The sequence below is a fragment of the Scyliorhinus canicula genome, chromosome 4, assembly GCF_902713615.1.
Source record: "Scyliorhinus canicula chromosome 4, sScyCan1.1, whole genome shotgun sequence".
NCBI classification, from domain to species: domain Eukaryota; kingdom Metazoa; phylum Chordata; class Chondrichthyes; order Carcharhiniformes; family Scyliorhinidae; genus Scyliorhinus; species Scyliorhinus canicula.
Window position 1 is genome coordinate 220,418,944 of NC_052149.1, and position 14,952 is coordinate 220,433,895.

The 14,952-nt window shown below is 45.6% G+C and overlaps 1 protein-coding gene across 3 annotated transcripts in view; it reads left to right on the forward strand.

Annotated features, from left to right (window-relative positions):
• Positions 1-14,952, forward strand: part of glra1 (glycine receptor, alpha 1) — a 154,990-nt gene that overhangs the window by 39,637 nt on the left and 100,401 nt on the right. For all 3 annotated transcript variants that reach the window (XM_038796089.1, XM_038796091.1, XM_038796090.1), the window contains exon 3: positions 14,128-14,195. In XM_038796089.1, the coding sequence (XP_038652017.1) occupies positions 14,128-14,195 (68 nt within the window). The remainder of the gene's footprint in view (positions 1-14,127; positions 14,196-14,952) is intronic.

Consider the following 14,952-nt stretch of genomic DNA (forward strand, 5'->3'; position numbering starts at 1 on the left):
GGCTCTTTACCCAGAGAGTAGTGGGGACATGGAATGCACTGCCTGTGGAAATAGTTGAGTCGGAAATATTAGGGACCTTCAAGCGGCTATTGGATAGGTACATGGATTACGGTAGAATGATGGGGTGTAAATTAATTTGTTCTTAATCTAGGACAAACGTTCGGCACAACATCGTGGGACGAAGGGCCTGTTCTATGCTGTATTTTTCTATGTTCTATGTTCTAAATGGGTGTTTATAAATGGGTGTGATGGGTGTGTATATGAATATCTGTAGTGAGAGTACCTTTAAGAAATGGGCATTTACTACTGCATTGATGTCAGAGAGTGGGTTGTGCTGGGCTGAGTCAGCTTTTAACTTTTGTTTTTAAGCAGGGTGTGTTTTAGTTTCGTTTTCAGTGTTGGAGCTGAAGCCAGACCAAGCAGGTATACTGCTGTTCTCTCTGCCATCAAAAGACTATCTCTTGATCATTTGGTGAATTCAGAATTATGAAAGTTCTCAGTAGTGAATGTAAACCTAATGTGCTTCTGTTAAAAGGTGTTTCTTCTGTCTTCTGGATGTTGTTTGGGAAGTTATTAAGGATTGCTTAGTGTTGTATTCTTTGGGAGTTGTATTTGAATTAATGGTTGCTAAGATGTTCACTGTATGTTTTAAAAAGGTGAACTTGAGTTCATAGAATAAACATTGTTTTGCTTTAAAAAATACTTTTCCATTTCTGCTGTACCACACCTGTAGAGTGGGCCGTGTGCTCCCCATACCACAATCTATTAAAAACTGTGGGTCAGGTGAACTCCATGATACACTTTGGGGTTCTCTAAACCCTGGTCCATAACATCACACAGAAACATACATGGACTCACAGCAATTACAAGGTACCATATCTTCAGAGAGCAGGCAACCAAACATGTTGTGAGGGCTCAGCACTGGAAATGCATTTTGAAACCGACTTCAACTAGCAGTTATACAGTAGCGTTTTGGCTGGAGAAAGTTAGCTGAGCAGAATGGCTCAAACATGAAAATGACAATGAGACTATCCATGATCAACTATTCCCATCAATGTAGCTCAGAGACCCTGTCAGAAAATATGCCTGTCATTTCTGAAGGTGGGTGAAGAAAAAAATGGTGGACATTCCTTGCGTCACAGTAACCAAAGCAACACCAATTCCCACTCAGATGGTTCTTAAGAATATCTATTTTGCATCAAGCATTATTTTTTTTTTTCTTAAATTTTAGAGTACCCAATTATTTTTTCCAATTAAGGGGCAATTTTAGCGTGGCCAATCCACCTACCGGGCACATCTTTTGGGTTGTGGGGGTGAAACCCACACAGACGCAGGGAGAATGTGCAAACTCCTCACGGACAGTGACCCAGTGCATCAAGCATTATTCAGACCTTTTCAATTATGATAATTTGAGGTGAAGTTTTGTGTGGACAGACATTAGGGGCTGGTTTAGCTCACTGAGCTAAATTGCTGGCATTTTTAAAGCAGACCAAGCAGGCCAACAGCACGGTTCCCGTACCAGCCTCCCCGGACAGGCGCCGGAATGTGGCGACTAGGGGCTTTTCACAGTAACTTCATTGAAGCCTACTCGTGACAATAAGCGATTTTCATTTCATTTTCATTTCATTATTTTATTGAAGACCTGTTAAGTTTAAAAAATACATCACTTCTACTCCCTAGTCATTTTCTTCGAACGCTAGAAAATGTATCTTGAGGGATAAATGTAAAATACGTTTGGGACACACTTTGCCCTGTGGGTTCTTATTTCCATAATGTCGACATATGGGAGATAGGAGGCATATCCCTTCAAGTAAACTTTAGAAAATAAAATTGTCAAAATTCTGAGATCATTTAAAAATTCTCAAATGTCAGTTGTGAGTCATTGTGATTGAATCATAACAAGTGGTCATGAATCAGGGCGTGCACCATAATGAAATCATCGGTTCCCTAAAGCACAGCAGTTTTATCTGCAGCAGGGAAAGACTTGTGACTAACCATTTGTCTAAAAGATTCTGAACTATCACACATTCTATTCAAAAGTGTTTGTTGTGTTCCTGCAAAAACAAACCAAACAAGAAATGGCTGCGGAGTTAATTCCTCCCCACTGAAAATACTTTTTCACTGTACCTCGGTACACATGACAATAAACAAATCCAATCCAATCCAATCCAATCCCTCAGTGGAGTGGCAAAAGAACGCGATGGCAGCCGCTGTGGGATCAACTCCTGCAACCATTTTGGTACCTATTAGGAATTGGAGAAAGAGATAGACTGACAATCGGTGTGGGCTTCCATCCCGGGACTCTCAAATCCCCTCAAGCCTCCTCCACCATTACTTTTCCTCGCTCTTCTCTCAGAGTGCTATCCAGCAAGCCAGTTGTGCTGGAAAACCTTGCTCTGCACACCCGCAGGGGCTTTTCACAGTAACTTTATTTGAAGCCTACTTGTGACAATAAGCGATTTTCATTTCAGTTCATCACTCCCGGCCACAAAGGAGCCACTAGACCTCAGATCCCAGACATCTGCCAGGTAGTGAAGAAGGTTATATAAGATTGCAACAGGGGGCGGGATTTTCTGAACCCCCGCCAGGTCGGAGAATCGCCAGGGGAGCGGCATGAATCCCGCCCCCGCTGGCCGCCGAATTCTCCGGCACCAGAGATTCGGCGGCGGCGGGAATCGCGCCACGCCAGCCGGCGTCCGCTTGCAGCGCCCCTCCCCCGGCGATTCTCCGACCTACGATGGGCCGAAGTCCCGCTGGTTCTTTGCCAGTCCCGCCGGTGTAGATTAGACTAGGTCCCTTACCGGTGGGACCTGACTGCGTGGGCGGGCTCCGGGGTCCTGGGGAGTGGCCCCACGGTGGCCTGGCCCGCGATCGGGGCCCACCAATCCGCAGGCAGGCCTGTGCCATTGGGTCACTCTTTTCCTACACGTCGGCCGTGTCAGCCTCCGCGATGGCTGACGCGTAGGTGAACCCCCCCCCCCCCCCGCGAATGTGCGGGGATGACATCAGCAGCCGCCAAAGGCCTTCCACGTCAGCTGGTGGGGCGCAAAGAACTCAGGCGCCGGCCTAGCTCCTGAGGTGCGGAGGATTCCGCACCTTTGGGGCGGGCTGACGCTGGAGTGGTTCACGCCACTCCGTCCCGCCTAGACCTCCAGCCCCACCGGGTACAGGAGAATCCCGCCCAGGATCTTAAACAATTAGGCCAGTGGGCCGATGAATGGCAGATGGAGTTTAATTTGGATAAATATGAGGTGATGCATTTTGGTAGATCAAATCAGGGCAGGATCTATTCAGTTAATGGTAGGGAATTGGAGAGAGATACAAAATAAAGAGATCTAGGGGCACATGTTCATAGCTCCTTGAAGGTGGAGTCGCAGGTGGACAGGTTGGTGAAGAAGGCATTCAGCAGGCTAGGTTTTATTGATCAGAATATTGAATACAGGAGTTGGGACGTCTTGTTGAAGTTGTACAAGACATTGGTAAGACCACACATGGAATACTGTGTTCAGTTCTGGTCACCCTGTATTCGGAAAGATATTGTTCAACTAGAAAGAGTGCAGAAGAGATTTACGAGGATGCTACCAGGACTTAATGGTCTGAGTTATAAGGAGAGGCTGTGACTTATTTCCCTGGCGTGTAGGAGGCTTAAGGATAATCTTTTAGAGGTCTATAAAATAATGAGGGGCATAGATAAGGTAGAAATTCAACATCTTTTCCCAAAGGCAGAGGAGACTAGAACTAGAGGGCATAGGTTTAAGGTGAGGGGTGGTGTACAAAAGAGACCAGAGGGGAAATTCTTTCACACAGAGGGTGGTGAGCATCTGGAATGGGCTGCCAGAGACAGTGGTAGAGGCGGGTATGATTTTTTCCTTTAAAAAGCAGTTAGACAGTTACTTGAGCAGGGTGGGTATAGAGGGATATGGGTCAAATGCGGGCAAGTGAGACTAGCTTGGTGATAGAAACTGGGTGGCATGGACAAGCTGGGCTGAAGGGCCTGTTTCCATGCTGTAAACATCTATGATCTCTGCCCACGAGGCGGCACTTGAGAGTTGAGGAGCGTGAAGTGCTATCACAACTAACAACGTTAATCCCTCAGTTCAAATAAACTTCAGCTGTGAAGCTAAAGGCTGCTCATAGTTAAAGGGAGTGAATTTACTTTGATGAGATAAGCCACAGCAGGGCTCTGTCCTGTAAGTGATTGGTAAGACAGGCAGGCAGCAGCTGTGGTTGCCCCTGTTATGGGTCTCCACAATATTTAAAAATGGCTTGAAGGCCTCACAGACCCCACAAAGCCCCTCACCCCACCCCCGGAGAAAGGGGTGAACCCGACCTAGACCTCTTCAGGCCCCTGACCAAGCCCAACCCCCCCCCCCCCCCCCCCCCCCCCCCCCCGAGCGGTCCCCCTACTCCGGTCCCTTGAGCTGCATGTCAGAAAATGGAAATTGGCGACTCACCTCCTTAGTTTCCCTCAGCCGCCATTACGCCAGTTTCACATTTTTCAAAAAGTGTACTAAACAACACCCGCATGATTTCTCGCTGGGGAGTTGGGCAACTCCTGCGAGGCCGCTGCATTCTACTTCAATCTCGCTGATGAGATTGAAATGGGTGGCATAGTAGCAAAGTGGTTAGCACTGCTGCCTCACGCCACCGAAGACCCGGTCCAATCCCAGCCCTGGGTCACTGTCTGTGTGGAGTTTGCACATTCTCCCCATGTCTGTGTGGGTTTCACACCTATAACCCAAAGATATGCAAGATTGGTGGATTGGCCACGCTTAAATTGCCGCTTAATTGGAAACATTTTTTTAAAAATGAGATTGAAACGAATGCAAATGCGGGTTAATGATATATTCTGGCTATTTTTGGGCCAGATCGGAACTCGCCATGGGGAGTGGACTGGACGAATTGCAAACTGATTTGTGCCCGGAGCGACTCTCAATTTTGGTCTTTCCAGCGATACACCCAGCGGCCAGATCCAAGCTGGGCACGACACAATGGTTAAATCTCTCCCAATGTCTTTAATTAACTACCCTGCACGGTATAATACAGATAAAAATCCATTACCAAACTTTTACGATGCTTTAACTGCACTTCTGGCTCCAAGCAGTGGTGCTGTCTGGAAACTAGGATTTTTAAAAACACTACTGCAGCAGTCATACACACACTAACCCAGGCTTTTAACCCTTATGGCACCAAATATATATAATACAATATATCGGAAATTCCTACATTCTTCACAATAGTAATGTGGAAACGCCACTTCCTCCTTGTGTTCACATGACTACCACATCAGATTTTTTTCTGTACCATTCACAATCCCTTCCTTGTAATCATCAAGCTCGCAGTGAACACTGTTGTGTTTGCTAAACACGCGGATCCATATCCCTGAGCCAGGCACCCCCTATGATCTCTCTGAAACATACAAATTACATATTTATTCTAGCTGTCTTTGTGGGTTTCCTATCTTCCTTTCCTTCTGTTTTTGTTGTTCTTCTGTATTGTTGGTCCATGGCTGTGAGGCTGTGGAATGCATCACCAGATATTGTGATAGAAAGAAAAACTGTATCAACATTTGGGAAAAGGTTAGTTTGATGGTTGAAGCCAAGTGGGATAAAGGGATGTGGGCAAAGGGTGGGTGCACTGATTTATGACCACTGTCTTTGTGAAATATACTGAGTAAAATTAAAGTTGCCATAGTCCCAGATGTCCATGGGCTGTTTTCCCTTTGAGGGGAAGAGCTAACTGGTGGTGATTTAACCTGAGGATCACCACACCTCAGGCGAGGGACAAAGTTAAGAAGACAGCCTTAATGAGTACTCAGCCAGTATAGGAATTGAAACTGTACTGCTGGACTTGCTCTGCATCATGAACAAACTGTCCAGCCAACTGAGCTTGTGGAAAATAAACCCCAGGTGATAATGTTTGGGCTGAATGGTCTGTTTCTGTACTGTAATTTCTATGTTGTTTTGTTAATACAATCTCTGGAGAAGCTTTATGGACTGCCTTACCTATTTGCCAAAGTAATCCATCTAGTGGCCCCATTTCCCTGGTTTGCTGTTTTTTGCGTTTCTTGGAAATCATGGCCATGGTTGTATTGATCTCCAGCTCCAATCCACTGCCAAAGTTGTGAACATAGGAGTTAGGAGCAGAAGTGGGCAATTCACCCCTTCAAACATGCTCTGCTATTCAATCAGATCATGGCTGATGTATTCCTGGTCTCAAATCCACCTCCCCACCTTTTGCCCTTTAACCCGTGTTTTAATCAAAAATAAATCTATCACTTTCTTGAAACCATTTAGTGACTCAGATTCTACCTCACTATGGGGCAGCGAGTTCCACAAATTCACCACCCTCTGCGAGAAGTAGATCCTCCTCATCTCAGTTCTAAATCTCCGACTCTCAACCTACGTCCATGACCTCTCCTTCCAGGTTGCTCCACAAGGGGGAACATTTAGTCTATGTTTACTTTATCAATTCCATTTAAACTTTTATATACCTCAATCAGATGCCTCTGATCCTTCTAAACCCCAGCAAGTATTACCCCAAACTGTTTTATTTCTCTTCAAATGGCAATCCCATCATCCCTGGAATCAATCTGGTGAACCTCCACTGAACTGCTTTCAATGCCACCACATCCTTCCTCAAGTAAGGAGACCAAAATTGGACACATTACTCCAGATGTGGTCTCACCAACACTCTGTATACTAGCAACAACACTTCTCTACTTTTATACCTCAGTCCTTTTGCAATAAAAGCTAACATTCCACTTGCCTTTATTTTTACATGCTGTACCTGCATCCCGACTTTCTGTGATTCATGAACAAAGGCACCCATATCCCTCTGTCCAGACGCATCTTGAATCTGCTTTCCATTTCGATAATAATTTGCCTTTCTATTTTTTCAGTCAAAATGAATAACCTCACACTTATCGACATTAAACTCCATCTGCCAAATTTTGGCCCAATCTCCTAGCTTATCTATATTGTTGCATCTCTTCTGTTATACCTAGTTCTCTCACTCATAACTATTTCTCACGAAACACATGTCATAGCTACTATATTTATTTCTATTTGTCTCAACTGTCCTCAACAATTACTTCATTCAAATGGCCTTTTTTAAAAGTCTATTTCTCTAAGATGCTTATTTTATACATACATTTGTATATGGTGGTAGCATGGCCCCTTTAAGGGGGCGGGTCTGGTGGCCCATGTGACTGGCTCAGCCCCCCCCCCCCCCCCCACCGAGCAAATCCTGGCTAATAGCGAGTAAGCACGGGGCCGTGGGAACTAGTAGGCAGTGTGGACCCCAGAGCCAGAGAGGTGAGACTCATCCTATTGTGTCCTGTGCCTATATATGTAACAACTTTTGCCTTTCGGTAATAAACCCCATTGTTGCTGCTGGAAGCCTCCAGTGTGTTGTCTCAAGCCATCATATTCGCAACAAGGTAAAAGGTTCAATTGTAGCCTGTAGTACTTAGTGAGTCAAGTGGGGAAGAAATAACTTTTTTTTAAAGACCAATGAGACCCAAAACATGAGTGAAAATGCCTGATATTGGTAAACTAAGAGGCTGAAGATTGGAGCCAGTTTATTGAACGGCTCCGCTATTTCTTCATTGCAAACGAGATTACAGGGGAAGATAAACAGAAGGCGATATTTGACAGTTTTTGGGCCTCAAATATGTAATTTGATAAGGAGCCTTACGTCCCTGGAGGTACTCGACTCAAAGACCTTTGACCAGTTAGTGCTGAGAGTCCTGAAACAAGTTCTTCAATAAGTGTTAGAGGATATTGATCAGCACATAAAACAGGGTTGATAGTTGTTTTCAAATCCCCACCTATTCGCACTGAACCTTCCTTCTTTGAGGCAGGAATGGTTGTGGTTGCCCAATCACTGGTGGTAACAGGCTCAATGACTCCTGTCTTCAGTAACCTCTCGCGTTCTTCTTCCACTTTAGGTCAAATGACATAGGGTATGGTGCGTGCTTGCAAACACTTAGGCACTGCCTTTATCTTCAGTTTTACTTTGACCACAGTCGTGAATCTAAGTGACTCCTCAAATACCTGCACATACTTTCTCTGAAGTGGTTGAAGATCATTCATAGAATCAACAAGTTGGTTCAGACAGCCCATTTTAGCTTAATCTTCCTTAACCAAGATTTCCCAAACAATGCTGGAAGATTTCCTTGAACAATGTGAAGAGGCAACTCCACTTTCTGCTTGTTAACAGCCATAGTCACCTTTATGAGGCCCTTCAGCAGCACGATCTCCTCGGTATATGTCCTAAAGACCACATCAGATGGTTGTAATGGCAGAGACTTTTCTGACGATATAATTGATTCAGGTATAAGTGATACTGCAGTGCCCATATCCACTTCCATCTTATTAGTATTCCCAATTAATTTTGGGTAGACCCAAAATTGTTGCTGGTCTCCTGTCCTGCTAGAATGCTGAGCTTACATTCCTTCAGCAATTTGGTACTCGGTGAGTCTTTAGTTGGATCACTTAACTGGTAAACAGCCCCAGTAGACTTTACAGTATTTTTCTTGCTCCACTTCTTTTGTGCTGATGGAGGTTGGCATGACCAACCTGCCTTGGTACTGTGACCGACTTTGTCACAATCTTTGCATTTGTTCTCCTCGCCCCAACAATCTCCAGCCACATGTCCCACTTGGTAGCAGCGATGACATGGTCGGTTCTTGGTGGACCTGCTTCACAGACTCTATGGACTTTAGCTCAAACTCCAATCAGTGAAGATTCTTTCACAGCAAGCTCCGTTGCAATCTCTCTAGCATCTTCATTCAACAATTTCCTTTGGGTGGCCTCATTCCTGAGGACACAAATTAATCGGCCATGAAGTGTATAATCCAAAGTCTGGCCAAATTCACAGTACTTTACTAGCTTTGCAATGGTGCAACAAATTGTAAAATGTTTTTCCCTTCTACCTATGCACGACGATAAGTGTACTGAAAACTGCTGGGCACGATTCTCCGCACACACGACGGGGCGGAGAATAGCGGGTGGCGTAAATTTTTACGGACACGCTGGTCCGACGCCCTCCCGCTATTCTCCCCCCCCCCCCCCCACGCCCGCCTCCCGACACGAATCGCTGCCCGCCGTTTTTTTACGGCGAGCAGCTATTCACCCCTGGCCGATGGGCCGATTTCCAAGGCCATTACGGCCGTTTTTATGAACGTAAAACACACCTGGTCTGACCGTTTGTAAAAACAGCCTTAAAGTCCCGATCTGGGGAACCATGGCACCGATTGGCACGGCAGTACCACGGCCGTGCCAAGGGTGCCATGGGCCCGCGATCGGTGCCCACCGATCGCAGGCAGCGGGTACTTACCCCGCGCACTCTTTCTCCCTCCGCCGCCCCGATGGATCCATCCGCGGGGCTTCTGCGGGGCATAACGGCCCGCGCATGCGCGGGTTTCACGCACAAGCGCGACGACGTCATCCGCACATGCGCGGGTTGGAGTTGTCCAATCCGCGCATGCGCGGCTGACGTCATCTGACGCGTCAGCCGTCGCTAACTCTGGCTAGCGGGCTTAACGAAATTTGTTAAGCCCGCGATGCCGGAGATCACGGCTGCGCGATGCTAGCCCCAACCGGGGAGCTGAATCGGTTCCCGGTCGGGGGGGCGGAGGCTGGCATCAAACGTGCCCGTTTTTGACGCCAGCTTCCCGAGTTTTCGTGACTCGGGAGAATCGCGCCCTTTATTTTTAAAAACTCTTTTACCTGCACTAGTGACTGTTGTGATTGACCGAATGATTCACTGACATCCTGCTATAAACTGAAAGGCCGGATTCTCTGAGCCCGTGCCGGCTCCGAGGATCGGAGATGATGCCGAGACGGCCCGCGACGCCGGTCCAACAACGGGCGTGATTCTCAAGTGACTGGAGAATTGCTGCCAGCTGTACACGCACAGTCGATGCGGCACCAGTCGGGGCCGGTGAAAGAGGCCCCCCACGGTGATTCTCCGCGGTCGACCGGCCGAGTTCCCGCCGGCGTGGATCTAACATGGCTCCACCCAGCGGGAGTTCGGACCCGCAGCCGTGGTGGCTGTCCTGGTGGGGGTGGAGGGATCATAATCCTGGGGGGGGCCTCCACGACGGCCAGGCCCGTGATCGGGGGCCACCGATCGGCGGGCGTGCGCGATCCGGGGGCGGGGGTTCTACCTTCTTCCACACCGGCCCGCTGTGTGGCTCCACCATGTTGCAAAGCGCCGGCGAGCAAGCAGCTGCTGGGCGCATGCGCAGACCCGCAGTCGGCTGCCACGCGCATGCGCGGACCCATGGCGTGCAGTGCAGGCAGCTGGAGCAGCGCAGAGCACTTTAGTGCCAGGCTGACCCCCTGTGGGCAACAGAATCGCTGGGGCAAGTGGCCCTTTGATGCCGGCGTGAAACACTCCGGTGTTTACATCGGCGTCAACACTTAACCGTGTTTTCAGAGAATCCCGGCCAGCGTGTCCAAGTATTTACTGGAGTTATTTTTATTTGCCTCAACAATGATTTTGCCCTGGAAGTTGATGATATTTTTCCCGACCCTCACTCCCGATGGTATAGGAGCCTGGATCACCATCCATGATTTCTTCTTCTGGCTCACAAAACCGTTGTCAAAAGTTGTTTTCCTTACTTTTTTGTTTATGGTCCAGATGTCGTCGCCAGTTTCTCTATTTTTATGTTCTTTGCTTTAGCCACAAAGAGAGAGAGTCAGAGGTGGCACACATTGTATCGCATTGCGCAAGGGGTTTATTTACTTTTTTTTTAAATGAATTTAAAGTGCCCATTTCTTTTTTTTTTCCAATTAAGGGGCAATTTAGCCTGGCCAATCCACTTACCCTGCACAGCTTTGAGCTGTGGGGGTGAGACCCACGCAGACATGGGGAGAATGTGCAAACTCCACATGGACAGTGACCCGGGGCCAGGAATGAACCTGGGCCCTCGCTGCCATGAGGCAGCAGTGCTAACCCACTGCCCCACCGTGCCACCCACGGGGCTCATTTGCAAGTTGCTGCTCAAATTGGGCGCAAAGGTGAACTTGACAAAAGCCCCCAAATACTCTGATAACGTCATTGTGTAACATATGACATTACACCAGCCAATGGTGTTCCTCTGACACATAGCACACCCTTTTCTGTGCCTTTATGTATGTAGGTCTTTGCCTTTCAATAATAAACCCCATTGTTACTAATGGAAGTCTCCAGTGAGTTGTCTCAAGCCATCCCTTACCTAAATTAATTTTATCTCCCAAAACAGTTATTTATGTCAAATTTCAGACTGTCCAGGTCAGATCGAGTCATACATTCACTTTAAATGTAGATTTTTTTTAAAGATATGTGAGATATTTTCTTAAGAGTTGCTCCCTGGTATTTTGCTCTTTGTACTAACACTGAATTCATTTGACTTGGACCAATGTGAGAGGATTTTGCTGGCATATTGAATAATATTAACCCCTTACAGAAAAACAATCCATCCTCGATTCAGTAATCATTTACATTGACGACGCAAAAAAAATGCAATAACAGAGTTCAGCCCTGTCAGGATTAGAGGCTCTTTCACAATCTGTGTTCCAGGATACATTTTAGACGTAAAAACAGAAGCCCACTTGTGACAATAAGCGATTTTCATTTCAAAATGCTTGGAATACACGGGTGCCTACATCTAGGAATGGAAAGAATTGGTTTATCGTTTCAGATTAACCTTGCCATGTGGAAGAGAATTTCTTAAAATGGGTGTTCCAGGAAGAAAAGTGGCAATGAATTAAACAAGAAAAAACAAGCAAAATAAAAGCAGGTTCCGATTGACTTGAAACACTATCTCTGCCTATCATCCTGATCTGCTGAATCTTTCCAACATTTTCTGTTATTATTTTTGATTCTGGCATCAGCACTGTTTTTGATACATTTCAGCCATACTCACTATAATCTTTCTATTCTCCCTCTGTTCTGATGCATGTTACAATTGTAACATACATCTCCCTGCAGCATTATTCCCTTAACACGTATAATGGATTAATGGATTCCTATTTCTATGCGTTACAATTATGGTCACAGAAAATTTGAATCAGTGAAATCTTTTAAGATTTCACCCTGGGGTATACTCATTTATAGCTTGATATCTGCATCACCAGGATAAAAGGGTCATCGCCTTTTTGTTTTCTTTGCTAATTCGGCTTTACCAGAACAGACACGTCATTAATTTGGTTACTTATTGCAAATTGTTCCTTTTAGCACGGCAACAAGACTGCATTTTGAGATGTGTTGGATAATTTAAAAATCAGCCAACCACTTTAACCTGAGGCAAATCTATGTCAAACTAAATTGAAGTCTTTTAATTCCCCATCAATTGTTGAGTGTAAATCTCTTCTCCATTAGCCGAGGGCCGAGGTGGATATAGTTAGCCGTTTCAAATTCCATGGGGTGCACATCTCCAAAAATCTGTCCTGGTCCACCCACGTCGCGCTACCACCAAGAAAGCACAACAGCGCCTATACTTCCTCAGGAAACTAAGGTAATTTGGCGTGCCCACATTAACCCTTAACAACTTTTACAGATGCACCATAGAAAGCATCCTATCTGGCTGCATCACAGCCTGGTAAGGCAACTGCTCGGCCAAGGACCGCAAGAAACTTCAGAGTCATGAACACCGCCCAGTCCTTCACACGAACCTGCCTCCCATCCATTGACTCCATTTATACCTCCCGCTGCCTGGGGAAAGCGGGCACCATAATCAAAGACCCCTCCCACCCGGCTTACTCACTCTTCCAACTTCTTCCATCGGGCAGGAGATACAAAAGTCTGAGAACACGCACAAACAGATTCAAAGACAGCTTCTTCACCGTTGTTACCAGACTCCTAAACGATCCTCTTATGGACTGACCTGATTAATAATACACTTCTGTGTGCTTCACCCGATGCTGGGGTCTATATATTTACATTGTGTACCTTGTGTTGCCCTATCATGTATTTTCTTTTATTCGCTTTTCTTCCCATGTACTTAATGATCTGTTAAGCTACTCACAGAAAAATACTTTTCACTGTACCTCAGTACACGTGACAATAAACAAATCCAATCCAATCCAATCCATTATCTTTACACCAACTGTAATTATGCCACTAAACCCAACTGTTGGATCGTTGTACAAAGTTTTGCAATCAGCTAGATTGTCTGTACATCCACTTTTTTGTTCACTCCAGTTTGATATGTCGCATTAGAATGTTGAACATAAAATTTTAATCTGAGATAATCCCCACTGGGTTACCTCAGATTAATTATTAATCATTCAGAGACGAGCCCAATTCAGATCCTTCAGACTTGCCATTTTTCTGATAACTTTGGAGCTTCCTTTTTAAGCTATTGAGCTCTCTGTGATTCACAGCCAATTTGCAGTAGCTACATGGAGAGGAGTACGTGCCATAATAATAGCACACTGCAAAAACAATTTGGTTAACCGAGAATTTCCAACTGTAGCTTGTACCCTGAACAAACATTTTTCAAAGAAAGATTTAGTGGTAGTGGCGACATCTCCCAAATACAGTTAAGCACGTGTTGGTTTTGCTCTCTCCCTGTGAACCATTAACCTCGAGCCACCCTTTCAGCTATATCTCTCAACTCAAACTAACTTGCAATTAACTTTCCCTCACTGCGGTACTGGGTGTGAGAAACTGCACCTCTCTCCCTTCTCCTGCAATCGTGTTCAGGAATCTCGGCCTCTCCAATTCAGAAACAAAATCAGTTTACCCATCCTGAGGTTGAGAAACCACTTGCTATTGTGGGAGTTATGCTAGGGAGTGTGGAAATAACACAACTTTTTATTGAATCTGACACAAAGGTTTTCTGAAGGATTTATTTTCCTTCGTGTTGTTTTGCAATTTATTTTTTCCCCTCTTTTACTAAATCTGTTCTTTCGTGGCGAATAGCTGCATTGTATTTTTCTCATCAGCGCATAGATTGCTGAGGTCATCACCACCACCACTTCACAATTAATCAAGGCCCAATCTGTTTGACCACAGCCTGTTTCATCTTTCATTAACTGGAGACCAGTTGGGTTCTTGATCTCCACCAATGCTGTAGAATGAGAGTTGGAGGAAAACGTGATATTCATATATTTTACCTGTGTTTGTTTGCAGGCCCTCCAGTTAATGTCACATGCAATATATTTATCAACAGTTTTGGCTCAATAGCAGAAACCACCATGGTAAGTGCTCCTCAAATCCTTATATTAACAAAGATGTGAATTTTTTTATATTTTAAGTGGTATAATAGAATTTGATGAGCTCAGATTACAGGGTTGCTCTTTTGTAATCCCGTAGCATGGGGCTTGTGGATATTAGAGGTAAGACTTATTTCTGAGGAGGAATGAATGCTGACAATATAAATTTAATTGCTCAACGCACAGGGTGATGAAAGTGCGGTTGCTCAGAAATCCAATAGAAATGAAATGAAAATCGCTTATTGTCACAAGCAGGCTTCAATGAAGTTACTGCGAAAAGCCCCTAGTCGCCACATTCCGGCGCCTGTTCGGGGAGGCTGGTGCAGGAATTGAACCGTGCTGCTGGCCTGCCTTGGTCTGCTTTCAAAGCCAGCGATTTAACTGTGTGCTAAACCAGCCCCTGAGGCTGAATGCCAATAAATTCAAGAGGGTTTTTCAGAGATACTGTCAAAAGAAACAATTGAAAGTTGCAGGGAATGAAGTTGGATGCTGGAAATCTGAAATATAAACGGAAACTGCCGGGAACATCGAGGAGATCAAGTGGCATCTGTGGAGACAGAAACAAATCAACATTTAGGTCAATAACCTTCAGATAGCACAGTGGGCTAAACAGCTGTCTTATAAAGCAGAACAAGGCCAGCAGCACCGGTTCAATTACCATACCAGCCTCCCCAAACAGGTGCCGGAATGTGGTGACTAGGGGCTTTCCACAGTAACTTCATTTGAAGCCTACTTGTGACAA